The sequence below is a fragment of the Bos javanicus genome, chromosome 22 (genome assembly GCF_032452875.1).
Source record: "Bos javanicus breed banteng chromosome 22, ARS-OSU_banteng_1.0, whole genome shotgun sequence".
Lineage (NCBI taxonomy): Eukaryota > Metazoa > Chordata > Mammalia > Artiodactyla > Bovidae > Bos > Bos javanicus.
Window position 1 is genome coordinate 46,010,455 of NC_083889.1, and position 15,827 is coordinate 46,026,281.

Below are 15,827 nucleotides of genomic sequence, written 5' to 3' on the forward strand. Positions count from 1 at the left end.
AACTATATCGAGGTGAATGCCTTTCATCTTATGTCGCCAAGGGGTCTTGTCAAAATCATAAGCAATCCTAAAATGAGGGGAGTGGAGGTCACCTGAGGAAAAAGAGAAAATCCAAGTCCCAAAGAAAAGCTGATAATTAAAAAATGAATTTCCTTCTTGAGTGTACAATATGTCTCTTGAAAAAGTGATTTGTGTCTAGAAGTTTTATGTCTACATTCAATAAGCTGCATTTCAAGCAGCATTTCTTCTTCGATCCTTTGAGCTCCTTTAATACATCAGATGGGTTTTTAATACCCACAGGAATATATAAACTCTTTCCAAGCTAAACAAATGGAGGGCAAGCTGGAGAGTTAATAAACACACATCTATAGGGGTTTGGCAACTTGCTAAGCCACTTCAGGTGCAGCACTGGGAAGCCCAAGGGAGGAACACAGACAGCCCTTTGAGGTAGGGGAGGTGGGCGTCACAGCAGAGACAGCCATCAGGATGGAGACAATGCACCGCAGAAAGGCCACTTGCAAACGTCAAGTGTGGATACAGCTCTGCACTCCTCCATTCCGCATGCAAATAAACATTCTAAAAATATTCTTTGGCTCTGATGGTCTCCTACCCTCCAGCATGGAAGAGGAAAGCCTCACTGTGCTCTGAGCCCAGACAAACTTACATGTGCTCCCACCCAGCTTTCCCACACATTAAGAAACATACAAATGGGAAATTGTTGTGAGACTAATTCACGTCAGGTAGAGACCTGCCTAGTCATTACAGACATGTGCCCCTCTCATTTTGCATCATGGACTCTTGAGGGAAAACAGTAATTTACAACATTTCCTGTACTAAAACCTCTCCAAACATGGCTTATCAAAGGGCAAGTAAAGATAGTAACATCTACACAACAATGACCGTTCTATCTGGAACCTCAAAAGTTGTAATCATTGTTGCTTTTGGAAATAGGGCACTTTTCCCTCTTTAAGTATTTAAGAAAGAGAATCAGAAGTCCTGTCTCCAGTAAAGTGATTTACTGAACTGAGACTCAGAAGAATTGGTACAAAAATCAATCAGAGGTTTTAATCCCAATTATTCTAATGTTTTGGGACCACATTTTCATCTTCTGGCAATATTTCAGAAATTCAAAATAAAGCTATCAAGATAAGCATTTATTTCTCCCTCCTCCCTTTAAAATTTTAAAGCCAAGATGTTTTTAGCAACCAAAAACATACAGCACTAACTAAGTTATTCACTCTAAGAGCTAATATTAAATGATTCAAGCCTAGGTCCATACCGTAATATGAAAAGAAGGTAGCGCTTTATTAAAGGATGAGTGGCAGGTCATCAACATTACATGACACACTGGTGAAAACTTAGACATGATAGAGCCCTATTTTAAGTATTTGGTGATGGAAAGAATCACATCCTTTTAGAATCCAGGAGTTATTCCAATATACCACCTTCTGAGATGCATGGACTTGACACTGTAAAACTCAAAGACAGAGGAACGATTTTGATTTCGCTGATATATGTTCTGCACATTGCCAGCCAACATGGTGAGATCTAAGCGAGTAAATGACACCAAGAGAAAACCTGGAGAAAAATAAAGGGCATTACCCTCAGTCTTCAAAGGAAAGAACTTGACCCTTGGTGTTAATTTCACTGTAGAGTAGGAAAGTTGTCTTGTTTGGAACTGAATTAAAGCCTGCTTAAAAGGGTCGATGATTATTTCATGGGAAATTGAATCACATTTATTTACACATTTAAAACAAGATTGAGTACAGTAGTTTGGCAAGAATCTATAGAGCAGGAGATACAAAAATATTTCAACAAATTAGTGTATGCTTACAAATTAAGTGGTTAAAAACTGTTACATTTTAACGCCTACAAATTATATTATTCATGACACTAATGTACTCCCACTGGCAAAGTCTGTATCTAATTTGTGTAATGAAGTATCTGATCACTATTGAATATGTGTAGTCCCTAATTCAGAATTCCAAATTTTTTATGAGCCGAGAGCTCAAGTAGATCCAAGAAGTGGCAAAATTCCAAGATCTACTTTATCTAGGACTGTCTCGTTGGAGCAAAAAAAAACCCCACCAACGACTTTTCCTGATTGAAACTATTAGTTTTACCTTCCAGGCTAAGAAATCTGGAGGAGGGGGCTGACTGGAGTTCTGTGGTTTTCCTACAATGCTGTCGACACAGATGGGTGTGCTATAAAAATATCTCCCATTTATGAAGCGTTTACTCTGGGCTGGGCACTGTGATAAATATGGGGGCTACAATTTTTTCTTTTTTTATCCCACATACAGGTCCTGTGAGGCAGGTATCATAGCCCTTTCAGAGATGAGTGGACTGAAACCTACAATACTTATTGGTTAAAATCTTTGCATGCTTAAGTGCTGCAGCCCAGATGGTATCCCAGTCCCAGAATCTATTCTCTCAGTCTTTACTCCAGGAAGACACCATGCCCCCCTTGTGCAGTGGGTGCATTTTACAGGTTGTTTCCAGAAGACCCACTTGGTAACAACACCTGCAGGGCATTGGCCGAGAACAGTCTGAAGAATTTGCGGTAAATCGCCCACCCAGCCTAAGACCTCAACAGGAAATTGGATTCGTTTGTAGGAAAATGGAATCCCTGAACTATGGTTCTCTGAACTGTAGCCCACGAAACATGTCAACACAGCTTCGAGACCAATTACTTTCTTTCAGTTTAGCGGACAAATGAAAGGCGCATGGGGAGATGTGATGAGAGAAGAAAAGTGTAGCCACAGCTTTTGGGGCTTCCAGGAAGATGAGCAAAACTTGTGTGCAGATCCGAAAGTGAAACTGATGGCAACATAATTCTTATGAAAAGCAGTGAGTAATATTACCGCATAAAAAGGACAGACACACACAGAGACACACAAAACAACAATATAAAAATCTAATTTGCCTTAGAAAGTAATATCTTGCCAGCACTGAAATGTGACAAGGGTTTTAAAGCTCTGGCATTAAATATGTGACACATGTTTAATTTCATCCTGATTAATTATTTTTTAAATTGTTAAATATTTAACTCAGCAATTGATTCCCATTCCAAGGGAACCTTTGTGGATCCCTTTCTCATCAAAGGATGAGGGGGTATCAAGAAAAACAGCAATGTACTGGAAAATAGTTAAAACATCACATTCTTTTCGATATTCAATTTTGTTAAGCTTGTTGACAGTCACAAATGCCCAGAAAATATGGGTTGAGTTGTTTTAGATTGCTGTTTGAATAACAGATTAATTTAATAATCAGTGGGATATTGAATGACGAAAATTATTGGTTAAAGTAGCCAAACCACCAACCCTAATGACATTCTTATGTAAATTCTTATTTTCTTTTAGGCTCCTGCATTCTTAATAAACCCTATATTTTTGAAAATCCTTTTTTAAACATCACATACTGCCCCTCTGTTAAAATATATCTGTCTATGCTATAGACAGATAAATGTCCACTTTTGGAGTTGCCAATGTGATGGTTTCTATTTAGAGCAACTGAGTCACCTCTTGATGGTTTTTCCATATAAAACCAACAAGGGCTTCTGGAAACAGGACACAGAGACTGAGCTGGGAGCAGCCAGTCTTCAAAGACTGTTGGAGACCAAAAAGACTTTTATAATATGGCTAGAAGCACCTGACATGGTTTCCTGAGTTTTATCAAGATGTGTAGACACCAGGGTTATCTGATGCCTATAGTTAACGACAGCCACCAGCAGACTGCCGCATGAAGCACAATCCCGTGGGAAGCGCGCAGTGCTCTGGTTGCTCTATGGTTTGCCATTGCTTGTGGAGGAAAGTAATCGCTGCCTTGAAAATGGTTTGTAATGGACACAGTTTTGTATGTTCCATTGCGGGAGGCGAGATGTTTTTCTTTGAAAAAGATCTTAGTGCGTAATTTTTGAAATACTGTAATTTTCACCAAACTCAGTTTCCAACTCACTCGTCGCCAAATGCTGTAGAATTGTGTTATTTTTGAATGTCACTGGCGCTGACCTGAAGTTACCTACAAAGCTAGTCAAAAATTAGTAACTATTTTAGAGAACTCATCCTGCAAAAGCTCATTCTTTCCAAGGCAAAAGTTGACAAATTTCTACACGTATAGAATGTAAAGCAGAAGGGCAAATTCAGCTGCCTGTTTGCCACCAAACCTATTGGCCATTGTACTGAAAAGTCTACCTGCTGTCACAAGGGACTGTCACCAAAAGCCAGATAACAGTGTTTCCGTCATTGACATACTGCATTTCAAGAATACAAAGCTCATACAAAATGCAAAATGCTATCTTCATTCTTTAATAAATACATACATCTTCTAATAAATTCCACTTCATAAAATGGAACAAGGAAAGACAGAGAGAATGAGACATGCAAAAACAAGAAAAAAAGAGTTTAATCCTTCAAAAGCTGTCAGTGAGACTATTCTTTATGAGTCTATTTTGATGTGATAAGAGCATTGTATCAAAAATTTGTAACAAAGCCTCACAAAAATTTTTGGATTAGGAAAAAAAAAAAAAAACAGTCATGAATTGACTTTTCATTCAACTAGTCACCCCAGCCAACTTGTTAATTTCTAATCCCTAAAAAGAGGAAGAGGAGAATGAAGAGGTGGAAACAGCTGAGGCGGCTCGATGAGAACCAGGCTGTGTGTGTATGTGCTGGGGGGCTACATTCAGAGGTGCAGCACACGGCCTGTCTGAATCAGAAGTTTCTGCTTCAAAGGTTGGTCTAGCGTCACCATTACTGTCATTTCTCCCATCATCTGAAATCTGACCACTTTTCCTCCCTACCCTTAAACTTCTGTGTTAGTCCACACTGGTGTCAGGGTAGCAGTACAAGTCCTTAAAGAACTAGTGCTCTGTGACAGGGTCATAGGGGCCACGTGACTTGGGCCTTATTTGCCTCCTCTCGTCTCACCTCTACCTCTGTGTCCCAGCTTCCCTTGTAAACATTTGTTGAACAAACCACAATTTTTCTTGTCTCCATGAGTCTCTTCCATCTGTCTGGATACTTCTACTTGCTAACTTCTCCGCACTTGGCGTTCTTACATTAGATGTTACTTTTATCCAGGAAGCCTCTCTCTGTTTTTAATTCTATACTTTCTTCAGGTAGCTCTCTTTAAAAAAAAAAATATGTATGTATTTGGCTCCGCTGGGGCCTTGGTCGTGGCACATGGGATCTCTCTGTTGCAGCGCATGGACCCTTTACTTGTGGCGCGTGGGTTTAGTTGTTCTGTGGCATACGGGATCTTACTTCTTTTACCAGGGATCAAACCTGCACCCAATGCGCTGCAAGGCAGATTTCTAACCACTGGACCATGGGGGAAGCCCCAGGGAAGCTGCTATTGACCACTCCAAGCCTCCCTTCCATGCTGCTGTGTGAAATTTACTCTCTAATCCGGCATGAAGCATGGGGGGCTGACACTGCCTAGTTACTTCTTTGTAAACTCTATGAGGAAGGAATCATGTGTGCCCCATTCATTGCTAACTCCCCACAGTGTAGCCCAGCGTCTAGGATATAACACAGAATCAAGAAATGTTCATTGAAGTTCTAAGCTAGTTTTAATTTTTTTCCTAAAGTCCTATTTTTTTTCCCCCAGGCAAATTTCTTAGAAACCTCCTTTAAGGTAATTTATGTATCAGCTCTCATATTTTCAAAACTAAATTGTCATTTCACAAATTAGAGTTCCTTGACAGCAAGATCAAACCAGTCAATCCTACATGAAATCAACCCTGAATATTCACTGGAAGGACTGCTGCTGAAGCTGAAGCTTCAATCCTTTCACCACCTGATGTAAAGAGCTGACTCATTGGAATAGACCCTGATGATGGGGAAGATTGAAAGCAGGAGGAGAATGGGGAAGACAGAGGATGAGATGGTTGGACGGCATCACCGACTCAATGGACATGAGTTTGATCAAGCTCCAGGAGATGGCGAAGGACAGGGAAGCCTGTGTGCTGTACTCCATGGGGTTACAAAGAGTCGGACATGACTGAGCGACTGAATAATAACAACAAACTAGATATTAGAAACAGGCAAAACCAATCTATGATGTTAGAAATCTAGAGAGGGGTTATCATATGGTAAGTGGAGGTTGTGCACAGAAAGGGAGAGGTGGAGGACCTTCTGTGAGGCTGGTAATGTTCTTTCACTTCTTAGCCTGAGTGCTAGTTACATACATGTGTCCCCTTTGTGAGAAAACTAATCAACTGGCAAACTTATGGTTTGTACACTTCTCTGTATTTGTTCTAGTTAATAAAATTTTTAGTTAAAAAGAAAGAAAAGGGACTTCCTTGGTTAGCCAGTGGCTAAGACACCAAATACAGGGTGCCTAGGTTCCATCCCTGGCCGGGAAACTAGATCCCACATGCCGCAACTAAGTCTACATGCCCCAACTATTAATAAAAGATCCCCATGCCACAGTGAATATTGAAGCTCCCGAGTGCTGCAACTAAGAATCCTGCTGCAATCAAATACATAAAAAAATAATTAATTTAAAAAAGAAAAAGGAAAAGCACAAGTCCCTGTTTCTCTCCTCACTCAGACCCCAGAACCTTTACTGTTTTTTGCCTTCATAGTTTTTGACAGAGCTGCTGGGCAGTGGCCTTGAAATAAAGCTTTGAAAGCAAAATCTTATCTTTTCACTGCTGCCAGCAAATTGTACATGGCCTTCTCAACTTCCCAACCTCCTGTGAGTTTTCAACCCACACTCCTGCAAGTGTGGAATTTACACTGTGGAACAGACTAGTCATGGGAGGTGTCAGTACCTCAGCATCTACTTCATTATCTTATCCGTCCTTGATTTCCCTAAAGCACCCTATACAGATTCCAGGATGTAGCAAGAACACATTTACCTCCCAGTGAACAAAAGGTGGTCTTCTGTTTAGTTTGAAATCTTGGTTTTCATCAAGCAGCATTCATCTCCTTGGTTTCTATCAGCAAGTCAACAAGGAAAAATACTGATTGCCCTAGCAGTTGTCCATCTTGGTTCTATTTGTTTTCTCACTTAGAATGGAAATGAGAAAATTAACTTACTCCACTGAGTATGATCATCTATCGTCTGCTAAGAGATATTGGCCACCTCATGGAGTTTGTAGTCATGATGACTGGAGAGATGATACCGCTCTGCTCAAAAGGTTTCATGAGTATTATAAAACCAAGAGGGTCACTTGACAGAGCCACAGAGCCATGAATAGTCAACAGTACTTAAGTTATACATGAACTGGTCATCTGAGAGACCTCTTTCTCCAGGGAATTCTATAGAAGTGAACTGATGGTAGACTATGAAAAGGCACATTCACATTTCAAGAGAATGGTTTCTGGAGGTTAAAATTGTTTATACTAAGTTGGTATGATATTATACTTGTGTTAAGTGTGGCCATGGGCTTCTCTGGTAGCTCAGCTGGTAAAGAATCCACCTGCAATGCAGGAGACTCTGATTCGATTCCTAGGTTGGGAAGATCTGCTGGAGAAGGGATAGGCTACCCATTTGAGTGTTCTGATCTGGAGAATTCCATGGACTGTATAGACCATGGGGTCGCAAAGGGTCGGACACGACTGAGTGACTTACTTTCAGTTAAGTGTGGCCGGATATTGAGTACTTACTCTCTTCCAAGCATTATGTCAATTCACAGCATAAAATTTCCCACTTACATCTCACAAAAAGCTAATGCTATGCTCACTATTATTATCCCCCAAATTACCCAGGAAGAAGCTGAGTGTCAGAGAGTTTCGGTTTTTACTCAAGGTCACACAATTTGCAGTTCATGACACTAGGACTCACACTCTGAACCCTGTGATTCCACAGGCCCTGCACTAACCACTGTGATTCAGTGCTTTCCTGTGATGGGTCTAAAGTCCTCAGCGGCTACAGTAGACTGTAAGATGGCACTGGGCAAAGACAGATGCTGTTCTGTTCTAAACACTTAGAGATGCTGGATGAAGTAATAAAACAAAACAAGTGTGTTTAAATGCAAATGAACTTACAAGAAAAGACACTAAAAGCCCACTTGCACATTTATAGGCTAAGTGTAAAATCCTGGTAATCTGCTGCTGTCCAGGACTCTGAATGGGATAAAGAATATTAGTGTGAGAAAACTTTAAGCCTATTGCTGCTTAGGAAAAATATTCATTCTAGTTATACAATACAGGGACTCCTAAATACAAAAACTTACATAACAATTATTCCCAGGCAGTCAATACCAATAGGACACACAATCGAAGCCCAAGTGTAAGTCTATTATGAGAAGAAACCCAGGTTCTAATCTCTTCCCACAAAAATAATAAATAGCAAAGATCAGTTCACAGTCAAAAATGACAAAACACATGAGAAATGATCAACCAGGAAAGAAAGCAGACACAAGAAACAACAGGATTGGTACCCTCAGAAAGTTAACTATTAAAATAATCTTAAAAGGCCTATACTATTGTGTGTAGAAACTTGAGATTAAGGCTCTATGTAAAAAAACACAGATTTTAGTAAAAGCAAATAAAACTTCTAGAAACAAACAAAAAACAACCTTATTAAGATTGCAATGGATTCCCTGCACACCTGAAAATAATATAAAATTGTAAATCAACTATACTTGATTTTTTTCAAAAATGCAATACTTAAAAAAAGAATCTCAATGGACACTTTAAGCAGCAGACTAGACACAATCAAAAGGAAATTAGTGAACTGTAATATGCTTAAGGAAATTATATAGAATAAAGTACACAAACAGAAATACATTTAAATCTAAATACACTTCAGTGATACATCAGAACATTAAAGAGACACACTTTAAAAACCATCAGAGAGGAATGAAAAGCCAGACTACTTACAAAGATGCAAAACTAAAAGTCATAAGACAATGGAATAGGATTTTTAAAATATCAATTTAGATAGTATGAAGTTAAACTATCACTGTAGAGTACATATTAAATAAGAATTTAAATAAAGAATGAAATAATTTGTCACTCCCAGGTCATTCTTGAAATCAATTTCTAATATACCGTAGAACCAAAAACAATGGTTTTAAAAAAGGCAATGGTAAGTAAACAAAGCAGTAAGCATCTCATTTACTATAGGCAGCAATAATAATAATAATATAGTTGGTAGGTTAAGAACACAGTAGAACTAAAATGTTAGAAAATACTACATGAAAGAGATGAGATATAATCCAAGTCAAAGGTCCTAAGGCCTTGTTTGCTCTGGAGGAACAGATCTTCCTGGAAGGAAGAGATCCTGACCAACTGAAACAGAATGTATACTTTACTGGAATACACTAGTATACTAATAAGGGAAACAAGGGAATGGAGAAAACAGAATGAATATAATAGGCGGCAAAAAAGAAAGAAAAAAGAAAAAAAAACATGGGGAAGAAAAAAACATAAAATGATAATAGAAATGCATCCAAACTTGCTGGTAAGCACAATAAATTTTAAGTTTAAATCTGTCAATAATAGAGATAATAAGATTTTAAATCCAGCTACATTCTATTTATAATTGTAATGCATAATGACAGAAAAGTCGAAAATGTATGTGTGTGGGGTAAATGTGCCTAGGAAATATTATCTAAAGAAGAAGTCCTAATCCTATGCTATTAGCAAACAAAAGAGGCATTAAAGCATAAAGCACTTCCATATAAAGAGGGTTATTACACAAAAGATAAAAGGAATGGTTCATTAGGAAGCTATACCTCTCTTGAACAGAAATGTCCATGGTAACATAGTTTCACAATATAGAAAGCAAAACAAAGTGAATGACATGAAAAAATGGAAAAATACATAAGCCTGGTGAGAGCTTGACATCTAAATTAGACCAAGAAAAGAAGTTTGAAACACAATAAACACACCTGATCCAATGGATACATATTAATCTCTACACTCAGCTTTTAGAGAATAAAACTTGCTTTTAAAACCACAGAGACAAATACTAGAATACAAAGCAAATCTCCACACATATTAAAACACATTTGTTATATAGACAACACTGTCATTTAGTTAGATATCAATAATAAAATAAAAGATAGCCTCAAAACCCATAGATTAGGAAATCTTAAAACACTATTTAAAAATTTACAGATCAAAAAAAAAAAAGTGAAAGTTAGAAAACTTAGAGCTGAATAACAATGAAACTATATTAAATTTACAAAGATAAGCTGGAATGTAGAGAGAAATCATATATATATATATGTATGTTTACATACAAATGAAGCTGAAAAAGTTAAGTATCAAACTCAAAATGGTAGAAAAATTAAAAAAAAAAAAAGAGTAAGTCCCCAAAACATAGAAGATAATGATACACTGAAGAAGCAAAATAAATGAAACAGAAAGTCAGAGAAACAGAGAGAATGAAGCGAACTCAATGATGATTCTTTGGAAAGAAAAACAAAATAGACATATCTGTGCCAGTGTGGAGAGGGAGAGAGAGAGGAGAGGAGGAAACACAGGAGGAACCGAGGGAAGGAGACAGGGGAATGAGAGTGATTTAAAAGGGGAAAATCACAAATAAGGTAACATGTGTAATAAAAAGATACTATTTATAAATGCATGCAATAAACTTTAAGAGTAAGATGCAATAGGTGATTTTCTGAGAAATATAATCACCAAAATCATCTAAAAAACAAATGGAAATTCCAGAGAGATATCATGCAACCATTAAAGAAACTAATGAGTGAAAATGTACTCACACAAAAACAAACAAATAAGCAAAAACCCATCAATCACTGATAGTTTTATAGGTTTTACTAAATCTACAACAGGCAGATAATTTAATCTTACACAAAATGTTACAGATATTAGAGGAAGAGGATAGACTCTTCAAGTAAATTTGTGACAATAAAATGACCCTGATAGCAAAGTCAAATGAAAGGAAGGAAAAGTACAGGCCACGCTCCTTTATGAACACAGACGCAAAGGTTCACAGTACAGTATGAGCAAATGAATCTAGTGATATGAATTTTGTCCTCTGTTTTTTGTAATCAAACAATGAAAGTCAATCCTGCAAAAGCAAGTATGTTTCATATTACATAACCCAGTACTATTAAAGACATTTATGACATACATGATATAGCTCATGATTTAAATTTTTAAAAAATTATATTGGTGAAACACATATTAAAAATTAAAATTATTTTAGTGATGATGCAAAAAATTTATTTTCATACATTTTATCATCCACTCAAGTTTCATACAGTAACAACCAGAGCAACAAGTACACTCGAAGAGGTTTTCTTTAACCTAATAAACGGTTACCAAAAACTCATAGCAATTTAGAAGATGGATAATAATTAAGGTTGCACAACACTGGGAATGTGCTTGATGCCCTTGAATTATATACTCAAAATAGTTACAATGGTAAATTTTATATTATTTATATTTTCCTACAATTTAAAAGCCCTATAGCAAACATCATACTTAACATGGAATTATCAGAAGTGATTCTTTTAATTAGAAACAATACACAGTTTCCTACTCTCATGGTTTCTATTCAACAAATGAATCAGAAGTCCAGCACAATAAAACAATAATTAAGTGTGGAGATTAGAAAGGAAAAATTTTACAAATGATATTAATATGTATGAGAAAAAGTCCAAAAGAACCCAGACACAAACTATTAGATCTAAAAGAGCAGTTAGCAGCTGGGTACAGGATATATAATGTTCAGAAATCAGTGAGATTCTCATATGTTAGCAATTACCAATCAGATAATATCATATTAAATATATGCCATTTCTGAAAGCAAAATCTCATAAGCTGTTTAGGTATAATTCTAACATAACATTACAAAACTGTATTGAGAAGCATGTAAATAAATAGAGATATTTAGCTTATAAGTGGGAAGGTCTAATATCATAAAAATAGCAGTTATCTACAAATTAATTTATAACTTATAGTAATTGTAATCAAAACCCTAGCATAATTCATCAAAATTAATTAGCTTGCTCTAAAATTAATATAGAAGAGTAAAGAGGCAAAAACAGTTAGGCTGACTTAAAAGAAGAGTAAGAGAAACAGATTTTTTTCCTCCTGGCTATCAAGTCACATTACAAAGCTATAATAATTAAACAGATATGGTGTTGACACAAAAACCATAAAACCTAAAAGCAGAGCTGCACATAGATGGGAACCCAGCCTATAACACAGGTGTCATAATAAATCTATTGGAAAATAAAAAAATACCAAGTAAAAAGTGCTGGTTAACAGGCCAACTATATGGAAAAGGATGAAATTAGACCTCTAAATCATGAAACTCACACAAATAAATTCCAGAGGCATTAAAGTTCTAAGTGTGAAAGGCAACTTTTTAATGTGTTCAGAATAAAAATATATGAGAATATATGTATTACATTAGGGTAGAGACTAGTTTCTGAAACAAGGCACAAAATGCACAAATCAAAGAAAAAAAAAATAAATTTGACCACATGAAAATAAAAGCAAAAGAAAACTTACATGCATCTAAAGATGCCTATAAAAAGTGAAAAGACAGACCAAGGAATAAGAAGACACATACAAAGCACAGGACTGCAAAGAAATCATATCTGGAACACAAAAAGAATGTCCAAGTCAGTAAGAATAGACCCACCGCCCAAGAGAGAACTGCTAACAGGAAAGAAGAAGCCAGAGACTCCAAATGATCAATAAAACCAGTGAAAGAGGTCTAACTTCATTAATAATCAGGGACACTCATATTAAGCCACCAAGAAATAATTCCGAATATGTCAGATTTGGGTGAATCCTGAAGGCTTGGAGCCTTCAACAAAAACATCTGAGAAATTTCCCCCAATTGGTGAAATAAATTTCCAACTGTTAATTGGGATAAAAAACCAATTAGGACTTCTTCCAACCATCTACAAACTGGGCTAAAAATCTCTTATATTCTAGGACATATTTTCATACATTTGAATGCATCCCAAACTCTAAACGATCCCTCTAACAAAGCCAAGTGGTGCTCCTTCCAAGCTGATGAAAATAGTTCCTCACACAAGAGGGCAGCCATGTTTCCAGCTCTCATCGTAATCCTGGGCATGGCAGCCGCACTGGCCCATCTGGGAAAGGTCTCTACCAGACAGAAAGAGGCGGGGGATAGGGGGAGGGGTGCTTACTTGGAGCAGTCTTCACAAGCAATGTTCCCTGAGGTTTCCTTGATGGTGCGCTCAGAGACGAACGCTGGATATTCAGTGTCACAAGGCTCCAGGGTCTGTTTCAATTTCTGGGCTGTAGGGATAAGGGGAAAAAAAAAAAAAAAAAAAAAAGATAAAGAATACAAGGCACTGGCTTTGTTGTGACTGGCAGCCCACAGTAACTCAGAACACAGTTCCGCTCCTGCTGCTCTGTGATTTTTCTAGGCACAGCATAATGCATTATTTTCTAATTAGTCAAGTGATTTCATCTGCCAAGCAACTCTATAAGCTATAATTCCTCAAGCAGTTCTGTTGGCGTGATCAACTATCATTTATGCATCTCAAGAATTCTACTTTCTGGTACAACATCACTCACTGGGTCTCTGGCCTCAGACTTACGTGACCTTAGCAACAAAAACACACACACACGTATACATCCGAATAAATGTATAAAATATAAGCTACACCGTATTATTTAGGGTGAGATAAAGGTCATAATACAATTACATGGTTTTATTACAGAAACAAAATTGAAATACAGAATAGTAAAATACGTAATGTCTATGAAACACAGCCATGAACCTAATCCTACTATTGTGAAGTTCCTTGTGTGGAAAGATAGTACTAAATAACCCTGGTACATGGGTAAATACATAGTAGGTACTTGGTAAGGACTTGGTGGTCTACTAAATAATTTAAACAAGTTATGTCCAGTAGGCAAATTTCAAAACCTGATATTTTAAATTTTTAAATTGGGCATGATATAGTTCTTCTATTAGAGGTTGATTTGAGAACTCATTTAAACAATATATGCTGAGTACTTAGTGCAATACTTTTGTTTAAAAGACAAAAATAAAGCCAGTATTCTCATGAAGCCATTAGTGATGATGACAATGATGATAGATATCATTAGCATAGTAGTTAAAGGTAAAGTCAGAGGAGTTCGGAGTGCAAATTCCTGCTTCACTACTTTTAGCTAATCCTCAGTATTCTCACCTGTAAAATGGAGACGCTAGCAATACAGGTACTCTTCACAAGAGGTTTACTCATGAACATTTTTCCACTAGAACATTTACTTATAGATTCCCAAAACTCAAACTTCCTATGATGTTAACGTGGATATAAATGTATATTTGTAACAATCTCTCCAGGTATATTCCAAATGCAACTGGTTTGGATGTCAGAACCAGCATTAGATGTTTCATAGAATGTCCATCTGGGAGGCTGCCAGCACTAACAGGCATCACAGAGTTACTGAGTGCAAAACAACTGTTTGGTAACAACCAGGTAATTGTTGGGTGATCAGAAAGCTGTGTTTTAAGTGTTTATATCCTTACGTGATTCTTTTATATACAGGCCTTTTTAGAGAGCTTTAATTATTCTGAGGAAATTGATTGCGGGTTTGGAGTTGAAGCATAATACATTGTAGTTTTTCTTATTTAAAACAAAAGGAAGTAGACTCAATCAGCTTTTTGTGCCAATCGTGATTTTAGGAACTGGTCACTGACATTAAGTGGTGATTCACATACTAACTCCCAGGGCTGTTCTGAGGAATGAATAGACTGATGCATGCATAACTCTGAACAGAGTGAACACAAGCGTCTTTTCACATACATTTTTGCCCCTCTCTCCCCGCCTTCATGTTACTACCTACATACCGTCTTCCTGTTACTCTACATGCTAACTGCAGAGTAGCTAACAGCACGAATTCTGGGTGTTGTGAATTCTGCTGCTGCCGTGTGACACTAAGTGGGTTTTTAACTTCTCCACACTGTAATGTTTTCTGCAAAATGGGAAGAACAGAACCAAGTCCAAAGGGTCGTTTGGGGATGAAACAACTTCATCTATTGAAAGTGGCTGGTACACTGCCAGCGCTACTTAAGTGTACGCGCTTACAGCCACCACCACTTCTTCTGGGAATGCTATTTCACTGAATCCTGACTGTCAGCCTTACTGGGCCACCACTGTCTGGCTGGATGCCTCCCTGACCCTGACAGCAGGGAGGGTACCATGCCGGTAGCCATTGCACCTGCAAAGGGCCAAGTTCCAGACACCGCCCATCCCCTGAGCCTGCAGTACTAGCTCTCAGGAAGTGTCCTCACATGCTTGCTGAGCAAATAAGCAATTCTTTTGAATGGTGTTTTTCAGGCAAATAAAACAGACAAAGGAAATGGCAGATTCTCTGCCCCTAATGGCAAATGGCCTGCCTTGAGTGGAAGGCAAGGGGATTTCAGGTGGCGCACATGCATCAGTAACAACACAGAGGTGGTTGGTTGGAACATCATTCTCTTCCCATTTCTTTATCAATGTCCTTGATTCTTGTCAGGAAGATGACTTTGTTTGATGCTAGGCAGTTTTTACCTTTTTTTTTTTTTCTTTCTTTCATTTGTTCTTTTTCTCCTTTATTCTAGGGAGGCCAAACATGAAGCTCAGAAGAGCTAACTATAATACAGTTTATTTTCAGGGTTATTATTTTTACAATTGATTATACAGCAAACCGGAGAAGGCAATGGCACCCCACTCCAGTACTGTTGCCTGGAAAATCCCATGGACGGAGGAGCCTGGAAGGCTGCAGTCCATGGGGTCACTGAGGGTCGGACATGACTGAGAGACTTCCCTTTCACTTTTCATTTTCATGCAGTGGAGAAGGAAATGGCAACCCACTCCAGTGTTCTTGCCTGGAGAATCCCAGGGACAGGGGAGCCTGGTG

At 37.7% G+C, this 15,827-nt stretch overlaps 1 protein-coding gene across 4 annotated transcripts in view; it reads right to left on the bottom strand.

Annotated features, from left to right (window-relative positions):
• CACNA2D3 (calcium voltage-gated channel auxiliary subunit alpha2delta 3) overlaps positions 1-15,827 on the bottom strand; it is a 903,838-nt gene that overhangs the window by 44,147 nt on the left and 843,864 nt on the right. For all 4 annotated transcript variants that reach the window (XM_061396642.1, XM_061396641.1, XM_061396640.1 and 1 more), the window contains one exon: positions 13,100-13,211. In XM_061396642.1, the coding sequence (XP_061252626.1) occupies positions 13,100-13,211 (112 nt within the window). The remainder of the gene's footprint in view (positions 1-13,099; positions 13,212-15,827) is intronic.